Source organism: Podarcis muralis, chromosome 16, assembly GCF_964188315.1.
Source record: "Podarcis muralis chromosome 16, rPodMur119.hap1.1, whole genome shotgun sequence".
In the NCBI taxonomy this organism is placed as follows: domain Eukaryota; kingdom Metazoa; phylum Chordata; class Lepidosauria; order Squamata; family Lacertidae; genus Podarcis; species Podarcis muralis.
The window spans coordinates 24,520,359-24,537,329 of record NC_135670.1 but is presented as its reverse complement, the minus strand read 5'-3'; the positions used below and the strand labels follow the sequence as shown (position 1 = coordinate 24,537,329).

Genomic DNA, 16,971 nt, shown 5'->3' with positions numbered 1-16,971 from the left:
CTGGGGTTGCGGCGCTCATCTCGCTTTACTGGCCGAGGGAGCCAGCATACAGCTTCCGGGTCATGTGGCCAGCATGACTAAGCCGCTTCTGGCAAACCAGAGCAGCACACAGAAATGCTGTTTATCTTCCCACCAGAGGGGTACCTATTTATCTACTTGCACTTTGACGTGCTTTCAAACTGCTAGGTTGGCAGGAGCAGGGACCGAGCAACGGGAGCTCACCCCGTAACGGGGATTCGAACTGCCGACCTTCTGACCAGCAAGTCCTAGGCTCTGTGGTTTAACCCGCGGTATAGAAATGATCATCATCATCATCATCCCAACGGTCCTCTCTTGACCAACCCTGGCAATGCAAGAATAACAGCTAAAGATGACCACCCAAACTCTGCCTTAAAAACCTCCAACAAAAGAGATTCAACTACGTTCCAAAGCGGTCTGTTCCACCATCTAACAGCTCTATTATTATATTAAGTCATTTTTTAAATTGTGTATAATCAGTAATTAGTTGTTCTTATAAGAAGCACTGTAATAATACATTCAATATCACCATATCAGGGAAAGAGCCCTCGCCTGCCTCCTTTTTTTTTTTTTAAACCAGACTCTAATTGCCTTGATAGCTCGGACAAAGAAACCGACTGAGTCAGGCTAACAGCAAATCAATATTCAACAATCTCCCCATACACAGCGAGAGGGTCTTCCCTGCAGTGCCCCCAACATATGCAGACAGCATTCCGTAAACAAGAATCAACAGTCCCCACCCCAGTTTCAGAGCAGAGAAACTAGCCAGCCACAGGGACTAGGGGCCATAGCTCAGTGGAAAAGCTCCTGTATTATTGCATGCAGAAGGACTCGGGTTCAATCCCTGGCCTCTCCAGATGAGGCTGGAAATGTCCCGAGTTCGAAAAGTGCAGGCAGTGTAAACAATATTGAGCTAGATACTGAGCCTCGGTATAAGGCAACTTCTTGTATTCTTATTACATAGGACTTATGCCAGGGTTAGACTTTGAGAGCTGGTGTGGCACAGCAGTTAGAGTGTCAGACTAGGACCTGGGAGACCAAGGTTCGAATCCCCGCTTCAGTCATGAAGCTCCTTACCTTGGCCCGGTCGCTGCCTCTTGGCTCACAGGGTTGTTGTGACTATAAAACTGGGGGGGGGGACGAGGGAGCTCCTTGGAGGATAAGTGGAATAAGTTTAAAAATAAATACATAGGTTGAGCTTTTAACATCATGATCATACAGACTGTGGTTTTTGCACTGTGGTTTAACAATCCCTCTTCTCAGGGAGCTGTGGGAAGTGTAGCTCTGTGATGGGAATAGGGAAGTCTCCTAACAGCTCTCAGCACCTCCAACAAACTACAGCTCCCAAAATTATTATTTGGGGGGAGGGGAGTCATGGTTGCTCAAAGAGGTATTGCAGTGTTTTAAATGGATGGGGCAAATGTGACTTAACATGGCTTCTCACTCCAGAAAGCTTTTCCAAGAGGGAATTGCAGGGACTGGAGGCTGGAGCGTCTGTGCGGGCTTCACCAGTGAGTTGCAGCCTGCTCCTGTCGGAGAGGCCTGAGGCCTCCAGCCTGCCAGAAAGACCCACTGCCAACACCTGCACTAGAAGACAAACGGTGCTGACAGCACTGTCCAAGAGAAATGCACTCTGCACATGCTCTTGAGCGCTCCCTTGTTGGCAATGACATCGCTCGTCTTTGGGGCTCAAAACCTGGTAGTGAAAATGAGCTCTGAGGCTCGGATCCTGCGTGTGAGAAAGAACTACATGGAGTTTTTGAAAGGGCTGGACCACCCACTCTGAACTTCAATACAGGGTTAAACACACACACACACACACACTTTTCCTGCCCTCGGGAAATCTTACAGGAAGCAATTTCAACACAGTATTCATTACATGCTAAATCCTCAAAGAAAGGAAAGATTAACCTTTCTCCAAGCTTCCTTGGGCTGACCCCTCCTTCCCTTGCACCCCACAAATGGGGGGAAAAGCAGGGTTTTTTTAGCTTTCTGAGGAAAAGTCCCTCCTGCCTCAGTTTCCCCATCTGTGCACTTAATTTATTTATTGCATTTTTCTCCATGGAGCTCAAGGTGGGATGGAGAGTGTTCCTTCTCTTTAAGCCACACAACCACCCTCTGGAGTGGGTTTTGGCTGAGAGGCAGCGGCCACCAGCCCAAGGTCGCTTTGTGGCCGAGTGGGAATTTGAACCCGGGTCTCGCCCGACACTTTCGCCTCTATGCCACACCGCTCTGCCCGACTGCAAAAAGGGAGTCTGCTAGGGCTCACAATCAAAATCAGTGGGGGCTGGTTTATTAGTGCCATTGTGGAAAACAGGCCCACCAACCTCAGCCAGCCCCCACCTGCCAGCCTTCTTAGAGACATCCGGTCCAGGGGGTGGCACTGCCAAAACCGCTTCCTCCTCCTCCTCTGTCAGTGTTGCCCTTGGCAAACTCAGCGCAGAGGAGGATGGGGACAACACAAAACTAAAATGAGATGGTGCTGTCTATTGGGGGGGGGGCAGCCCCGCTTTCCACCCCAGCAGCCCCAAATAGCACCACCTGCGATAGAGGATTGGTGGGCACCTTCTGCCCTCCACAGTGCACATCTCTCGCAGCTTACGTGCCCTTCAATTCCCTTCCCCTCTCTCTCCTGCTCTGCCCGGCTGGTTGCAGAGCTCCCAGTCCTGCTGACAGCGAGAAAGGTAGAGGACGTCCTCTCTCCCCGGCTCCCTTTCCCCAGAAGAGAGCTTCCTCTCCCAGCCTCCCCTCCCTCTCTGCCTGGGCCTGCCCAATGCCCGCCTTGCTGCTGCTGCTGCCAGGTGGGCATATTCATTCACCTTGGCATCCATGCTTTTGCATCTCCCGTAAGCAGGAAGCGGGCACAGAGTGCCTGCGGCAGGCAGACCCCGGGCGCTTTTGCCACCAGCAGGAGGAGAGAGGAAAAGGGGGTGTTTGCTCGACAGTGCCAGCTGCAGACTCCAAAAAAAAAAAAAAAAGGATTTGCCCGCAGACCAGCTGGCACTAGAATGGGCAAGGGCACCAAAGGAGTCCGGCCCCAGCAAGAGCTGGAGAAAAGAAGGGAGGGGGAGAAGGTGTAGCTTAGACACCAGGATGGCAGCTGGCAGGAGGTGTGACGAAGGGGCACCCAGGAAAGATTTAAAAGGCACATTTCCCTGGAAAGGTGACATGGGACATCTGGGGGCATCAGGCAGGGGGTGTCCATGTAAACCCACCACTTCCGCAAAGCCCCTCGTTCAACCCCACACACCCAATCTACACACAAACACACACACACCATCTGAAACAAAGGCCATGTAGGCGTTTAAAGCTCCCTTTCAAGATTCCTCCATCTGCCGTTATCCTTACTTCACCCCAACCCCCCCCCCACGTGTCTAAAATTAGATTGTAAGCCGTTTGGGGCAGGGAACCACCCTTTGCATATTTTGCTCTACAGAGCCCCCTAGCACTAATTGATTATAATATTGTGCCAAGGTTGATGATGATGATAGTAATAATAATAACAAGGGAGATGGCATTAGCAGAGAAGGGGGGTTGTGTGGGGTGGGGGGGTCTGCCTGTCCATCACCACTATGTCACCCTCTTCCCCATAAGCAAAGGCTGAGAGCCAGCAGGTTGTCATGGTTAGAATGTCTGGCTGAGACCAGGGTTCGAATCCTCCACTCAGCCACATGAAACTTACTGGGTGATCTTGGGTGCCAAACCAGGTTCACAGGTTTGTCCTGAGGAATAAATAAGGGGGGGGGGAGGAGAGATCTGAATCCCTTGTTCAGCCACAGAACTCATTGGGTGATCTTGGGTGCCAATCACTGCCTCTCAGCCTAGCCTACCTCACAGGGTTGTTGTTGCGGGGATTAACTGAGGGGAGAACCACATATACCACCTTGAGCTCATTGGAGGAAAATAAGGTAGGATATAAATGTTATGAGCAGGTGATAAATAAACAAGCAAGCAAGCAACCTGGAATCTGGGGCAGGGGGAGGAGAGAACAGAGCGCCTCTTGGAAACAGCGGCAGAGCCCAGCTCCGTACAATGGGCACCTCAGAGTCTTCCTGCGGGGAGGGGGAAATCCATCCCAGACCGATCCGGAAAATAGGCAGCCCCAGAATGCACACCTGTCAGAATCGGAAGCTCACCCTTGCACCGAATGGACCACCACACGCACGCTATAAAGGGGGTGGCGGTGGCAGGAGGGGGTCCCTTCTCAAAACCTGGCTGGCGCTTCTGAGATGCGGTGCTCGGTGGTCTTCAAGCATCCCCCGTCTCACCTCCCCGGTGCTGCAAGCACTCACACGTGCGCGCACACAATGAACAGATAAGCACCTCTGAACGCCCCCCCGCAATGCTTAAGAACCAGCCCCCTCCACCCACCACCCCACACCCAGAAGCCAGCCCCCTCCTTTCTGCCCAGACTCTGCGTGTACCCATTTCCCAGAGGAGGTGGGGGGATGAGCGAGCCAGACAGCCGCTCGCTAAGTCCCGGGAGGCTCCCCCTCCCACGCACCCGGAGCGTGCCTAACTTACACACCTGAGCCCCCATGCTGGGATTCCGGATTCCTGGCTCCCTCCCCACCGTCGCCCCTTCGCCTCCCCAGCCAGGGCCACCTTCGCCTTCTCCTTCACCTGCCCGGCCATTGGCTCCGGGGCCCGCCGGCTCCGCCAATGGCCTCCGTCCACCTGCGGCCAGGAGGGCCGGCCCCGTCCGCGCTCACCTGGCGCCGCTCGGACGCCCCCGAGGCGGCTCGGCCCCTGGCCAGCGCCTGCTTCCTCCGGCTGCTGTTGGCGCTGCTGAGCGGCGGCGGCGGCTGCTGCTGCTCCATCGCGTGCGCAGCTCCTTCCCCGGCGATGCTGAGCTCCCTCCCGCAGCCCGGGCAGCCCGTGACGTCACCGGAGCCGGCAACCTGCCGGAGGATTTAAAGGCGCAGGAGCGCGCTGCGGACAGCCGCGGGGGGGCGCTGCGGAGAAGAAGCGCGGCTTTCCTTTGCTAAAAATACAGTCCAAGCCGCTAGTCCTCGTGAGCAGCAGGAGGAGATTCCCAACGGAGTCCGATAATATAATATAATATAATATAATATAATATAATATAATATAATATAATATAATATAATATAATATAATATAATATAATATAATATAATATAATATAATATAATATAATATAATATAATATAATATAATATAATATAATATAATATAATAATGGTACCTCGGGTTACATACGCTTCAGGTTACAGACGCTTCAGGTTACAGACTCTGCAAACCCAGAAATAGTACCTCGGATTAAGAACTTTGCTTCAGGATGAGAACAGAAATTGTGCTCCAGTGGCACAGCAGCAGCGGGAAGCCCAATTAGCTAAAGTGGTGCTTCAGGTTAAGAACAGTTTCAGGTTAAGAACGGACCTCCGGAACGAATTAAGTTCTTAACCCGAGGTACCACTGTAATAAATAATAATAATAATAAAATTATTATTTATAACCTGCTCATCTGGCTGGGTTGGAAGGGCTACTGTTCCTTGATCTTTCCAAGCAGGAGTGCCAACTTGAATACAGTGGTACCTTGACTCTCAAACCAAATCTGTTCCGGTAGTCCGTTCCAAAACCAAAGTGTTCCAAAACTAAGGTACACTTTCCCATAGAAAGTAATGCAAAACGGATTCATCCGTTCCAGACTTTTAAAAACAACCCCTAAAACAGCAGTTTAACATGAATTTTACAGTACTATCTAACGAGACCATTGATCCATAAAATGAAAGCAATAATCAATGTACTGCAGACACACAATCAGTAATTGAACTGGGTTCCACACAGTCACAAAAACAAAACAAAAAAGAGCCGCAAAAATGCAAAATAAGTAGCAAAAACAGACAGGCCTCATCGTAACACTCAAAATGGAAGTGTGGCACTCAAATCGGAAGCGTAACGCTCCGTTTTAAGTGTTACGCTTCCGATTGCTCCATGTTTGGCTTCCAAAAAAAGTTCGCAAACCGGTGCACTTACTTCCAGGTTTGCAGTGTTTGGGTTGCAAGTTGTTTGAGTACCAAGGCATAACTGTGAAATATTGGGGGGGGCAATGTAAGCCCAACTATGGGCGTAGCCAAGGGGGAGACAGATGGGCAGCTGCCCACCTAAATAAATCAAAACCAATACAAATCTGAGGTTCTGTCCGTCCCCCCACAAAAACCTGCCCGCTAACAAAAATCCTGGCTACATCCATGAGCCCCGCCCCACAGAATTCATCACAAGACATGGCACAGGGACAGCATTTGAATGGCAATGTCCATCAACTTTGAAGGGGCTTGGCCCCCTCAATTTGGAGGGGGGGTTGTGGCAGAAGGGACCTCGGCCCCTAGGAGTTGGCTCCTATTTTTCTAAGTCAGGGTGTACCCAAGGCAGGTCAACTTATTGTGGCACCTGCATCTCACAAGAAGTACCCCTTCTTGGGAGGAAGAGGAGAGGTACTACTACTAAAGGTAAAGGGACCCCTGACCATTAGGTCCAGTCGTGGCCGACTCTGGGGTTGTGGTGCTCATCTCGCTTTATTGGCCGAGGGAGACAGCATACAGCTTCTGGGTCATGTGGCCAGCATGACTAAGCCACTTCTGGCAAACCAGAGCAGTGCACGGAAACGCCATTTACCTTCCCGCCGGAGCGGTACCTATTTATCTACTTGCACTTGGACATGCTTTCAAACTGCTAGGTGGGCAGGAGCAGGGACTGAGCAACGGAAGCTCACCCCGTCGCAGGGATTCGAACTGCCAACCTTCGGATCGGCAAGTCCTAGGCTCTGTGGTTTAACCCACAGTGCCACCCGCGTCCCAACTACTAATGATAATAATAATAACGCTAATATAACTCTTATAGAAAAAACTGGGCTTGGCTTTTACAGCCCAACTCTCCATCAAGGCATTCAGTGTCCCCCTAAGTTATTGGTCAGAGGTAACTGAGTAGAGGCAGGATCCAGTGAATGCGAGGAAGAGCTTTATGTTTTCTGTGGCAACAGCTGATGATATTTTGCTGCAGTTTCGTGCACACGTGCTGGCTGGGGGTGATGGAAGCGATCTCCCCAAATGGCCATGCTTGCTGGGGGGCCAGCTGGGGGTGGGGTCCAGGTCAGGGGAGGCTGCTTTGACCCCTGCAAGGTTGCTGCTTCCTCCTGTTTCCCTCTCCTTTTTCTCAGTTGCACTTCAAACTAGGTCACTGTCCCAAAGAGAGGGGCGGTGCTGCTGTTTTTTTGCCCTTTTACAGCCCTTCAGCGCTAAAGCACACATAGCCACTCACCCACCCCATCATCTTGTTTCTATTGATTCTATGTAAGGCACACTGGCTCTCGGCTGCAGGGCAGGGTGAAAAACGTTTCAGACAGGAAAATAAATAGCCCATCTCGTTCACCGACCTTCCCAAAGTCACGGATGCACGTGCCCTTCCTTGCTTGATTCAGTTCGGCTGCGGATAGGCATGTGTGGATATCCGGTTCAAATCCTTCTTTGCCAAAATCGATCAACAGATGTCCTGTTTGAATTCCAGGCGGCTCTGAGCACACGGACGCCCCCTCCAACATTTGGCCACTGTGAAAACAGGATGCTACACTAGATGGCCCGGTCTGGCAAGACCCTTCTTATGGAGGGCGATTCTGATAGAACCTCCATGCTCAGGCACAGTCTACCTCTGTATACCAAAAAATAGGGAGAGTGACAATCAGAGAGTACTGCTGCACTCAGGTACTGCCATTTGGGATAGTTCAGTTGGTAGAGCGTGAGGCTCTTAATATCAGGGTTGTGGGTTTGAGTCCCACATTGGGGCAAAAGATTCCTGCATTGTAGGGGGGGCTGGGCTAGATGACCCTTGTGGTCCCTTCCAACTCTATAATTCTTTGCTTGGCGGGCTTCCCATAATGGGCATCTGATCAGCCACTGTGAGAACAGGATGCTGGACTAGATGGCCCGTTGCAGCAGGGCTATGTTCTTTTTTTATATACATATAATTTTTTATTAAATTTTCTTTTTTACACTCTAGAATATTCATTTAAACAACCTTAACATGTCAGTGACTTCCCTTCTTATCTTTCCATGGTTCATTTTGCATAGAAGAAGAAGAAGAGAAGAAGAGTTTGGATTTGATATCCCGCCTTTCACTGCCCTTCAGGAGTCTCAAAGCGGCTAACATTCTCCTTTCCCTTCCTCCCCCACAACAAACACTCTGTGAGGTGAGTGGGGCTGAGAGACTTCAGAGAAGTGTGACTGGCCCAAGGTCACCCAGCAGCTGCATGTGGAGGAGCGGGGAAGCGAACCCGGTTCCCCAGATTACGAGACTACCACTCTTAACCACTACACCACACTGGCTCTCAGCATAAATCCCTGCATATTTAACAGAAACTATACCATTCAGAATTCCATTATTACATGCAACAAAAATTGAATTTATCTTAATGCTCCCAATGTTTTCACATGCACACAATTCCCACCCACCCCCATATATTCAATAAGCATTTTCCAGTCTTCTATGTTCTTATCATTGTCACTTGCTTGCCTCTGTTACAAGCACATGTGTCAAGGAGACCCCCAATATCATGAAGTCTGGAGAAGGTACAGGTCTGCCTGGCCTCAGGCCTGCACCGAGATGCCTCCAGAATCTCTGGAGAAGCAATGCCTGGGCTGCCCACAGCAGAGGACCTGAAAAGAGCTGAGGGCGAAGAGGTTGACTTACCTGAAGCAGCTCCTCCCTCACCTGCAGACTCAGGGATGGGATGTCTTCCCTGGTCAGTCCACACAAGGCTTCAGCTGGCTGGAGCTCCCTGCAGAGGCAACATGTCTTGGGCCTAAACATAAGACTCTGGCTGCTGGATCAGGCCAATGGCCCATCTAGTCCAGCATCCTTGTTCTCACAGTGGTCAACCAGACAGATAAAAGGTAAAGGTAAAGGACCCCTGGATGGTTAAGTCCAGTCAAAGGCGACTGTGGGGATGCGGCACTCATCTTGCTTTCAGGCTGAGGGAGCCGGCGTTTGTCCACAGACAGCTTTCTGGGTCATGTGGCCAGCAGGACTAAACCACTTCTGGCACAACGGGATGCTGTGATCAGTGGCAGAACTTCATGCTCTGGCACTGGGGGGCGGGGGAGAGCAGGCAGGGATGGGGCTGGCGCGTGTCCTGGGCGCGTGGCGCACCTCCTGTAGGGGCGTGGTGTGCCGTCCATAAGGGCATGGTACCCAGCACAGGCGGGGGGCAGCTGCGATGGCACCCCGCAGGTATCATGCTGCTGGGGGCAGTGCACTCCTCCCGCATGCCTCTTCCTCCGCCACTGACTGCGATGGAAGCCAGAGCGCACGGAAACACCATTTGCCTTCCCACCGCAGCAGTACCTATTTATCTACTTGCACTGATGTGCTTTCAAACTGCTAGGTTGACAGGAGCTAGGACAGAGCAATGGGCGCTCACTCCGTCATGGGGATTCGAACTGCCGACCTTCTGAACGGCAAACCCAAGAGGCTCAGTGGTTTAGACCACAGCGCCACCCACATCCCATGGCCAACCTGATACCCCTATAGGAAACTAGCAAGCAGGATTCGAGCACCAGAGCACTTCCCCCTCTTGTGGCTTCCAGGAACTGGTATTCAGAAGCATTGCTCCCTCCAACCATGGAGTCAGAAGATAGCCATCATGACTAGTAGCCTTCTCCTCCATGGATTTGTCCAATCCTCTTTTAAATTATTATGATTATTTATCAAACTTGCATGCTGCCCTTCATGCACAGATCCCAGGGCACTTCACAACATAAAAATACAACATTAAAGCATGAAATACATGACAAAAAAAAAAACAAGAATGGGGTGGGGAGAAAAACAATATATTATTTAAAATGCTCTAAGTTGGTGGTCATCACTGCCTCCTGTGGCAGTGAGTTCCACAGTTTATGCTCTGTGTGAAGATGGACTTTATTTCCAACTTCCAACATCCACCTTTGTTGGATGTCCATGAATTCTAGGACTATGACAGGGGAAGGGAAAACTTTTTTTCAGTCCTCTTTCTCCATGCAATGCATGATTTCATAAACTTCTATCATGGCATTGCCTAGCTGTCTTTTCTCTAAACTTGTTGTTGTTGTTGTTTAGTCATTTAGTCGTGTCCGACTCTTTGTGACCCCATGGACCAGAGCACGCCAGGCACTCCTGTCTTCCACTGCCTCCCGCAGTTTGGTCAAACTCATGCTGGTAGCTTCGAGAACACTGTCCAGCCATCTCGTCCTCTGTCGTCCCCTTCTCCTTGTGCCCTCCATCTTTCCCAACAGGGAGTCTTCTCTTCTCATGAGGTGGCCAAAGTATTGGAGTCTCAGCTTCAGGATCTGTCCTTCTAGTGAGCACTCAGGGCTGATTTCCTTCAGAATGAATAGGTTTAATCTTCTTGCAGTCCATGCAGTCTCCTCCAGCACCATAATTCAAAATCATCAATTCTTCAGCGATCAGCCTTCTTTATGGTCCAGCTTTCACTTCCATACATCACCACTGGGAAAACCATAGCTTAAAAAGCCCTAAATCGTAGAATTGGAAGGGACTTTGAGGATCACCCAACCCCCAGCAATGCAGGAATATGCAGCTGTCCCATACAGGGATTGAACCTGCAGCCTTGGCGTTATCAGCACCACGCTCTAACCAACTGAGCTATCCAGGCTGCAGCCTCTCCACTTCCTTCCATCCCCTGGATCACTTCGCTTGCCTCTCATGAACCTGCAATAGCCTTTTTGAGGTGAAGCCGCATGAACAGTACAGGGTCCCTTGGAGCTGTCCAAGGTCCTGGTCCTAGCTATGCTCTTCTGGATTGGGTTGCTCCTGTGAGACTCAAGATCCCCCACCAGAGCTGGACAGAGCAGGGAAATCTCACGTTGATGGATCGCTAAAGCCCTCATGATGGCTGAGAGGCTTCCATTGCAAGGATGGAAGGACAACAATCTTCCTCCAGGTCTCCCTGCCCTTCCTGGGTTTGACTGCACGGCTTATCAGTGTCGATTTCATTCAGACACATGTTTGGATATTTGGGCTGCCTGCATTAATTTACAAGGCTACATCAGCACGGATGGGATATTCTTATTGTTAAGGTCATCTTGCAATGGATTTTTGTTGTCTGTTCTCTGTGGTTGTTTTTTTAAAGTTAACATTACTATTTTATCATTTCTTATTCTTTCTTTTTACTTTTCTATTACATTCACAAATTTTTCAAAAAAATATTTATTTTATTTTTCTTTCTTTTTTGAATTTATATACTGCTCTATACCCGGAGGTCTCAGGGCAGTTCACAGAAAATGGAAGGAAGGGTGGGGGGAAGGTTGAGGGCTGCCTGTGCTGCTCCCCTGCCCCCCCCCGCCAGGCTTCTCTCTATGGATCCCCTGGGATCCTCCCTGCTCTGTGCTTTTGATCTGGCTGGGATGAGTCCTTCAGCTGCGAAAATGAGCAGATTGAATCCATACATTCCAAGCACATTCAACACTCATTTAAAGCACATGACGTCTCTCAAATAATCCTAGGAACTTTCATCTGTTAAGGGTTCTTCGAACTGCAGCTCAGTGGGGCAGAAACTACATTTCCCAGGATCCTCATTGGAGAGGAAGGTGTGTTGAATGTGCTTTAAATGTATGCATAGACCTGCCTTGATATCAGCTCTTCCTTGCCTGGAACCTCAGAGAGCTGCTGCCAGTCAGTGCAGACAACACTGAACTAGATGGACCCAGTGGTCTAATGTAGTGTAGTGAGGGGCTGCAGCGCAGCGGTAGAGCACTTTGCATGCAGAAGGTCCTAGGTTAAGTCCTTGGTATATCCAGTTTGGGCTGGGGAAAGACTCCCGGCCTGGACCCTGGGCAGCTGCTGCCAGTCAGTGTTTACACTACTGAGCTAGATGGACCACTGGTCTGGCTCAGTATAAGGCAGCCTTCCTGTGTGCTTTTGTTCCTATCTTTGAATATACTGGATATGATAATGTTTTATTCTCTTGTTAATTATGCTGTTTTAAATGTGCATTTTATATTTGTCTTCAGTTAGCAATTTTTTTTGAAATGTTTAAGATTTCTTTTTGTTAACTTTGTTTGTATTAAATATTTATTCTCTAGCTGACCACCTTTCTAATGTTTTATTCTGAAATCTAATATTTTAGTTTTCTGTTAATTATGTTGCTTTGACTGTATACTCTATATTTGACTTTCTTCAGAAATGTTTGGTTTTGGATTGTTTTATTGATGTTTTAATATGCTGTAAACAGCTTTGAGATTTTTCTTAAAAATATAAAGCGGTATTGAAATGAAATGAAATGAAACGAATGTTTCAGCCATTGCACCACACCAGCTCACATATCCGGAAGTATTTATTCTCCATGCAGTGTCCTTTTCCTTTACAACAGGTGCACAGACCGCAATGAACTTTGGATGGCCTCGAGGCTTTTTCCTGAGCATCACACACACAGACACACACACACATATATACCGGTAACCTTTCAAGCATGCGCCAAACTCCCTGGGGCTGAGCGCTCAACACAGGGAGGAATCTCTGCCCCCTGGTGGTTCATGGCAGGACTGCAGCCAAATGGCTGATCTCAGAAAACCCTTCCAGACTGAGGCTCTTTTCCAGTGGGATTCAGTCCCATCCAGGCTGTGCAATCCAAGTTCATTTGGTGCAACAAACCCATTTCTTCCCCTTCTCCCCTAAAGGACCCCCCAGGGCATCTGTAGTAATGCACCAGAAAACGTGGGATTAATACAAACTTGAGACAATGGCATCTCACCTCCCCACAACAAATCAAAATGGGTGCCCAATAAGGAGATTGTCTGGAAGTAGTCAGAGACAACAACGAGAAAAAAGCAGATCACTGCATTTAGGCTGGGCAAGCCTGTGTAGTAGAATCGTAAAATAGTATAGGAAGAGATCACATTTTGGGATGCTCTCAGTCCCCACGCAGGAACGACATCCCCTGCAAATTAAACTAATATTATGCGAAGGGAGGAAAGTCTAGTTTAGCCGGCTTCCTGATGTGCTACTTTTCCACTTGCAGGGGGAGCGTCTTTAGGGTATGGGAGCTTTCAAAAATAGGGCACAACCTTTTGTACCCTCTTATCCAGCTAATTATGCACACCAGGTCTCCTCCGTTGGGGTGGGGGTGGGACCTGCCAAAGGCACCAGGATGCAGGACGAGATGGGCCACAGGCCCATAGCTGTCAACTTTTCCCTTTTCTTGCGAGGAATCCTATTCAGAAACAGGGAATTTCCCTTTGAAAAGGGGAAACATTGACAGCTATGCACAGGCGTGATCCTGCCCAGCTTATATTTCTTTTTTTCATTTTTAAAATTAATTTTCCAAAAAAAAATTAAACAAACAAATAGGCAAACAGACATAAATCTCAGCCATATTTAAACCAATCTTAGTAACATTGTTAAGTGACTTCCTTGTATCCCCCTGGTTGAATTTCGGTGTATATCATTTCAACACTTCTCCAAAACCAATATTCTTATAAAATTAACTTAATCACTTAACATCTTTCTTTCTTTCAAATTTGGCATTGAACATATTAATTCATCACATTACATATTTAAATCCTAAGCCTATCTGGTATTTGCAAGCTTTTCCAATGAAGTTAACTCAACATATTTAACTAAACAGTCTTTAAATTTCGTCCATTCCTCCTGGTACTCCTCCTCCTCCTCCTCCTCCTCCTTCTGGTCGCAGACTCTTCCAGTCAGGTCGACTAGCTCCGAAAAGTCCATCATCTTCATCTGCCACCTGCCCAGCTCATCTTACGTTGCACCACACAGTGGTTCTGCGTGAATGTTCAGGCTACTTTGGAAAGACAAAGATCTCAATGTGATTGTGGCCCTCGCAGTCCTCATCACCTGGCCCCCAGGACTCTCCCCAGCCTGTGCCTACACTCCCTACAAGCCCTGCTCCAGATCCTCCCTGAGTGCTTCCACCCACATGGAGCACATCCTTTACACTGCCTGGATGAAGGGTGGAAAGACATTTCTGTCCAAACCTCTCACTTGCGTAGCTGGAATGCAGCCAAACTGTATGAAGGAAGGAGTTGCATTCATGACTCCACCTATGTTTGCCTCTGGCCCCAACCATCCCTGGTGTGCGGCCCCCAACTGGCTGCCCACAAGGGAATGCAGCCCCCCAGGCTGAAAGAAAGGTCCCCTATCTCTAATATAAAGGTGATGCCCTATTGCTGGTTTTGGAATCCTACCCCCCCACACCGCTGAGACTTGCGATATTTCTCTAATTAGAGGTTTCTCTGCTGCTCTGACATTCATTCCAGAATATGTTCCCACCCCCTTCCACACTTTGATCACTGTTCCAGAACAGCTTGCATTGGTTATTATTAGGCTCTGTAATTGAACCTGAGAGGTCGAGGGTTCGATACCCTCCAACATTTCTCCAATGAAAATAGGGATCTCCTATCTAATAATAGGGACACAGGTGGCGCTGTGAGTTAAACCACAGAGCCTAGGACTTGCTGATCAGAAAGTCAGTGGTTCGAATCCCCGCGACGGGGCGAGCTCCCGTTGCTCGGTCCCAGCTCCTGCCAACCTAGCAGTTCAAAAGCACGTCAAAGTGCAAGTAGATAAATAGGTACCCCTCCGGTGGGAAGGTAAACGGCGTTTCTGTGCGCTGCTCTGGTTCGCCAGAAGCGGCTTAGTCATGCTGGCCACATGAGCTGTACGCTGGCTCCCTCGGCCAATAAAGCGAGATGAGCGACGCAACCCCAGAGTCGGTCACAACTGGACCTAATGTTCCAGTTTACCTTTTTACCCCATAATAATAATGTTACTATTTATACCCCACCCATCTGACTGGGTTGCCCCAGCCACTATGGGCACCTTCCAACATAGATAAAAACAATAAAACATTAAACATTTTTAAAAATGAAAACTTCCCTATACAGAGCTGCCTTCAGATGTGTTCTAAAGGTTGTCTAGTTACTTATATCCTTGGCTTGCATAACTCCATACCCTCCAATATTTCGATGAAAATAGGGACGTCCAGTGCTTTTTTTCTGGGGGGTATGCAGGGGTACGCATACCCCTAAACATTTTGTGAATCTTTATACTTTTGTCCATTAACTGTATTTATTGTTCCCTGATTTGAACTATAAAATGGTGATCTTCTTGAGTCAAAATGAGAATACCCCTAAACATTTTTTAAGGAAAAAAGCACTGGGGACGTCCTAAGGAAAAGTGGGACATTCCGGGATCCAGTCAAAAACCAAGATGGCTTCTCTAAAAATCAGGGACATCCCTGGAAAATAGGGACACCTGGAGAGTCTGGGGTTCCGATCTCACAGTGGCCAACCAGATGGGAAGCCCATAAGCAGGAACTGAACCCAACAGACACTGCTCCCCAGCTCAGCCACAAGAACATAAGCAGAATCTGCTGGATCAGGCCAGCGACCCACCTCGCCCAGCATCCTGTTCTCACAGAGGCCGACCAGAGGCCTGTAGGAAACCCTCAAGCACGATGTGAGTTCAACAGAGCTCTGTCTACCTGTGGTTCCTAGCAATGTTCAGAAGCATTACTGCCTTTGACCATGGAGGCAGAGCATAACCATCATGGTTAGCAGCCGCTGGTAGCCTTGTCCTCAAAACATTTGCCTAAACCTCTTTTCGAGCCATCTGGGTAGGTGGCCATCGATGGCTCCTGTGGCAGGGAGTTCCACACATTTAACTCTGCTCTGTGGGAAGAAGTTATTTCTTTAGCCTGTCCTGACTCTGCCAACATTCAGTGGCACTGAATGTCCATGAGTTATGAGAGAGGGAGTAAAAAATTTCTCAATAATTTTAATTAAGTTTTCTGTTTTACATTTTAGAATATTCATTTAAACAACCTTAAAATATCAATGACTTCCCTTCCTCCCTTTCCATGGCTCATGTTGCATAACAAAAATCCCCGCATATTTTACATAAACGAAACCTTTCAGTATTCCATTATTAAACCTATGTCCTTCTTGTTCTCGTGTTCTATATGTTAGATCTGCAAGCTGTGCATATTCCATCAGTTTAAGTTGCCATTCTTCTTTAGTTGGGACCTCGCTCATTTTCCATTTTTGGGCTAACAAAACATGGGCCGCAGTAGTGGCATGCATAAATAACCTTTTTTGACACCTGGGAATTTCTGTCTGGATTATCCTCAACAAAAAGGACTCTGATTTTTTTTTGGGGGGGGGAGTACTTTTAGGGAGTAAAAATCTTCTGTATCCACTTTCACCATGCCATGCCATCATTTCATAATATTCTATCATTTCCCTTCTTACTTGCCTTTTCTCTACACTAAAAGGTAAAGGAACCCCTGACCATTAGGTCCAGTCGTGGCCGACTCTGGGGTTGTGGCGCTCATCTCACTTTACTGGCCAAGGGAGCTTCCAGGTCATGTGGCCAACATGACTAAGCCGCTTCTGGCGAACCAGAGCAGTGCACGGAAACACCGTTTACCTTCCCGCCAGAGTGGTACCTATTTATCTACTTGCACTTTGACAAACACAGAGCGTAGGACTTGCCGATCAGAAGGTCGGCAGTTCGAATCCCCGCGATGGGGTGAGCTCCCATTGCTTGGTCCCTGCTCCTGCCAACCTAGCAGTTCGAAAGCCCGTCAAAGTGCAAGTAGATAAATAGGTACCACTCTGGCGGGAAGGTAAACGGCGTTTCCGTGCGCTGCTCTGGTTCGCCAGAAGCGGCTTAGTCCTGCTGGCCACATGACCCAGAAGCTGTACACCGGCTCCCTCGGCCAGTAAAGCGAGATGAGCGCCGCAACCCCAGAGTCGGCCATGACTGGACCTAATGGTCAGGGGTCCCTTTACCTTTACCTTTAAGGCTCCCCACTCCAAGGCTCTTTCACTCCAAGCTGCGGAAATGGGGTGAGAGCGGGGTGTCGCATGCATGAAGGAATGCTCCCTCCCCCTGAAAACACCTCCCTGCTCCCCACCCACATGC

The 16,971-nt window shown here is 48.8% G+C and overlaps 1 protein-coding gene and 1 non-coding gene across 4 annotated transcripts in view; both read right to left on the bottom strand.

Moving 5' to 3' along the window:
* The window catches only part of INPP5J (inositol polyphosphate-5-phosphatase J), a 36,979-nt gene extending 32,104 nt beyond the window's left edge, over positions 1-4,875 (bottom strand). For 2 of the 3 annotated variants that reach the window (XM_028710104.2, XM_077920019.1), the window contains exon 1: positions 4,731-4,875. In XM_028710104.2, coding sequence (XP_028565937.2) covers positions 4,731-4,838 — 108 coding nt within the window. In that variant the 5' untranslated portion in view covers positions 4,839-4,875. The other variant, XM_077920018.1, reaches the window with a different exon arrangement.
* Positions 4,876-10,607: 5,732 nt separating this feature from the next.
* TRNAI-GAU (transfer RNA isoleucine (anticodon GAU)) lies at positions 10,608-10,681 on the bottom strand. The gene has a single exon. It is a non-coding gene; the product is annotated as a tRNA-Ile (tRNA).
* Positions 10,682-16,971: the final 6,290 nt, after the last annotated feature.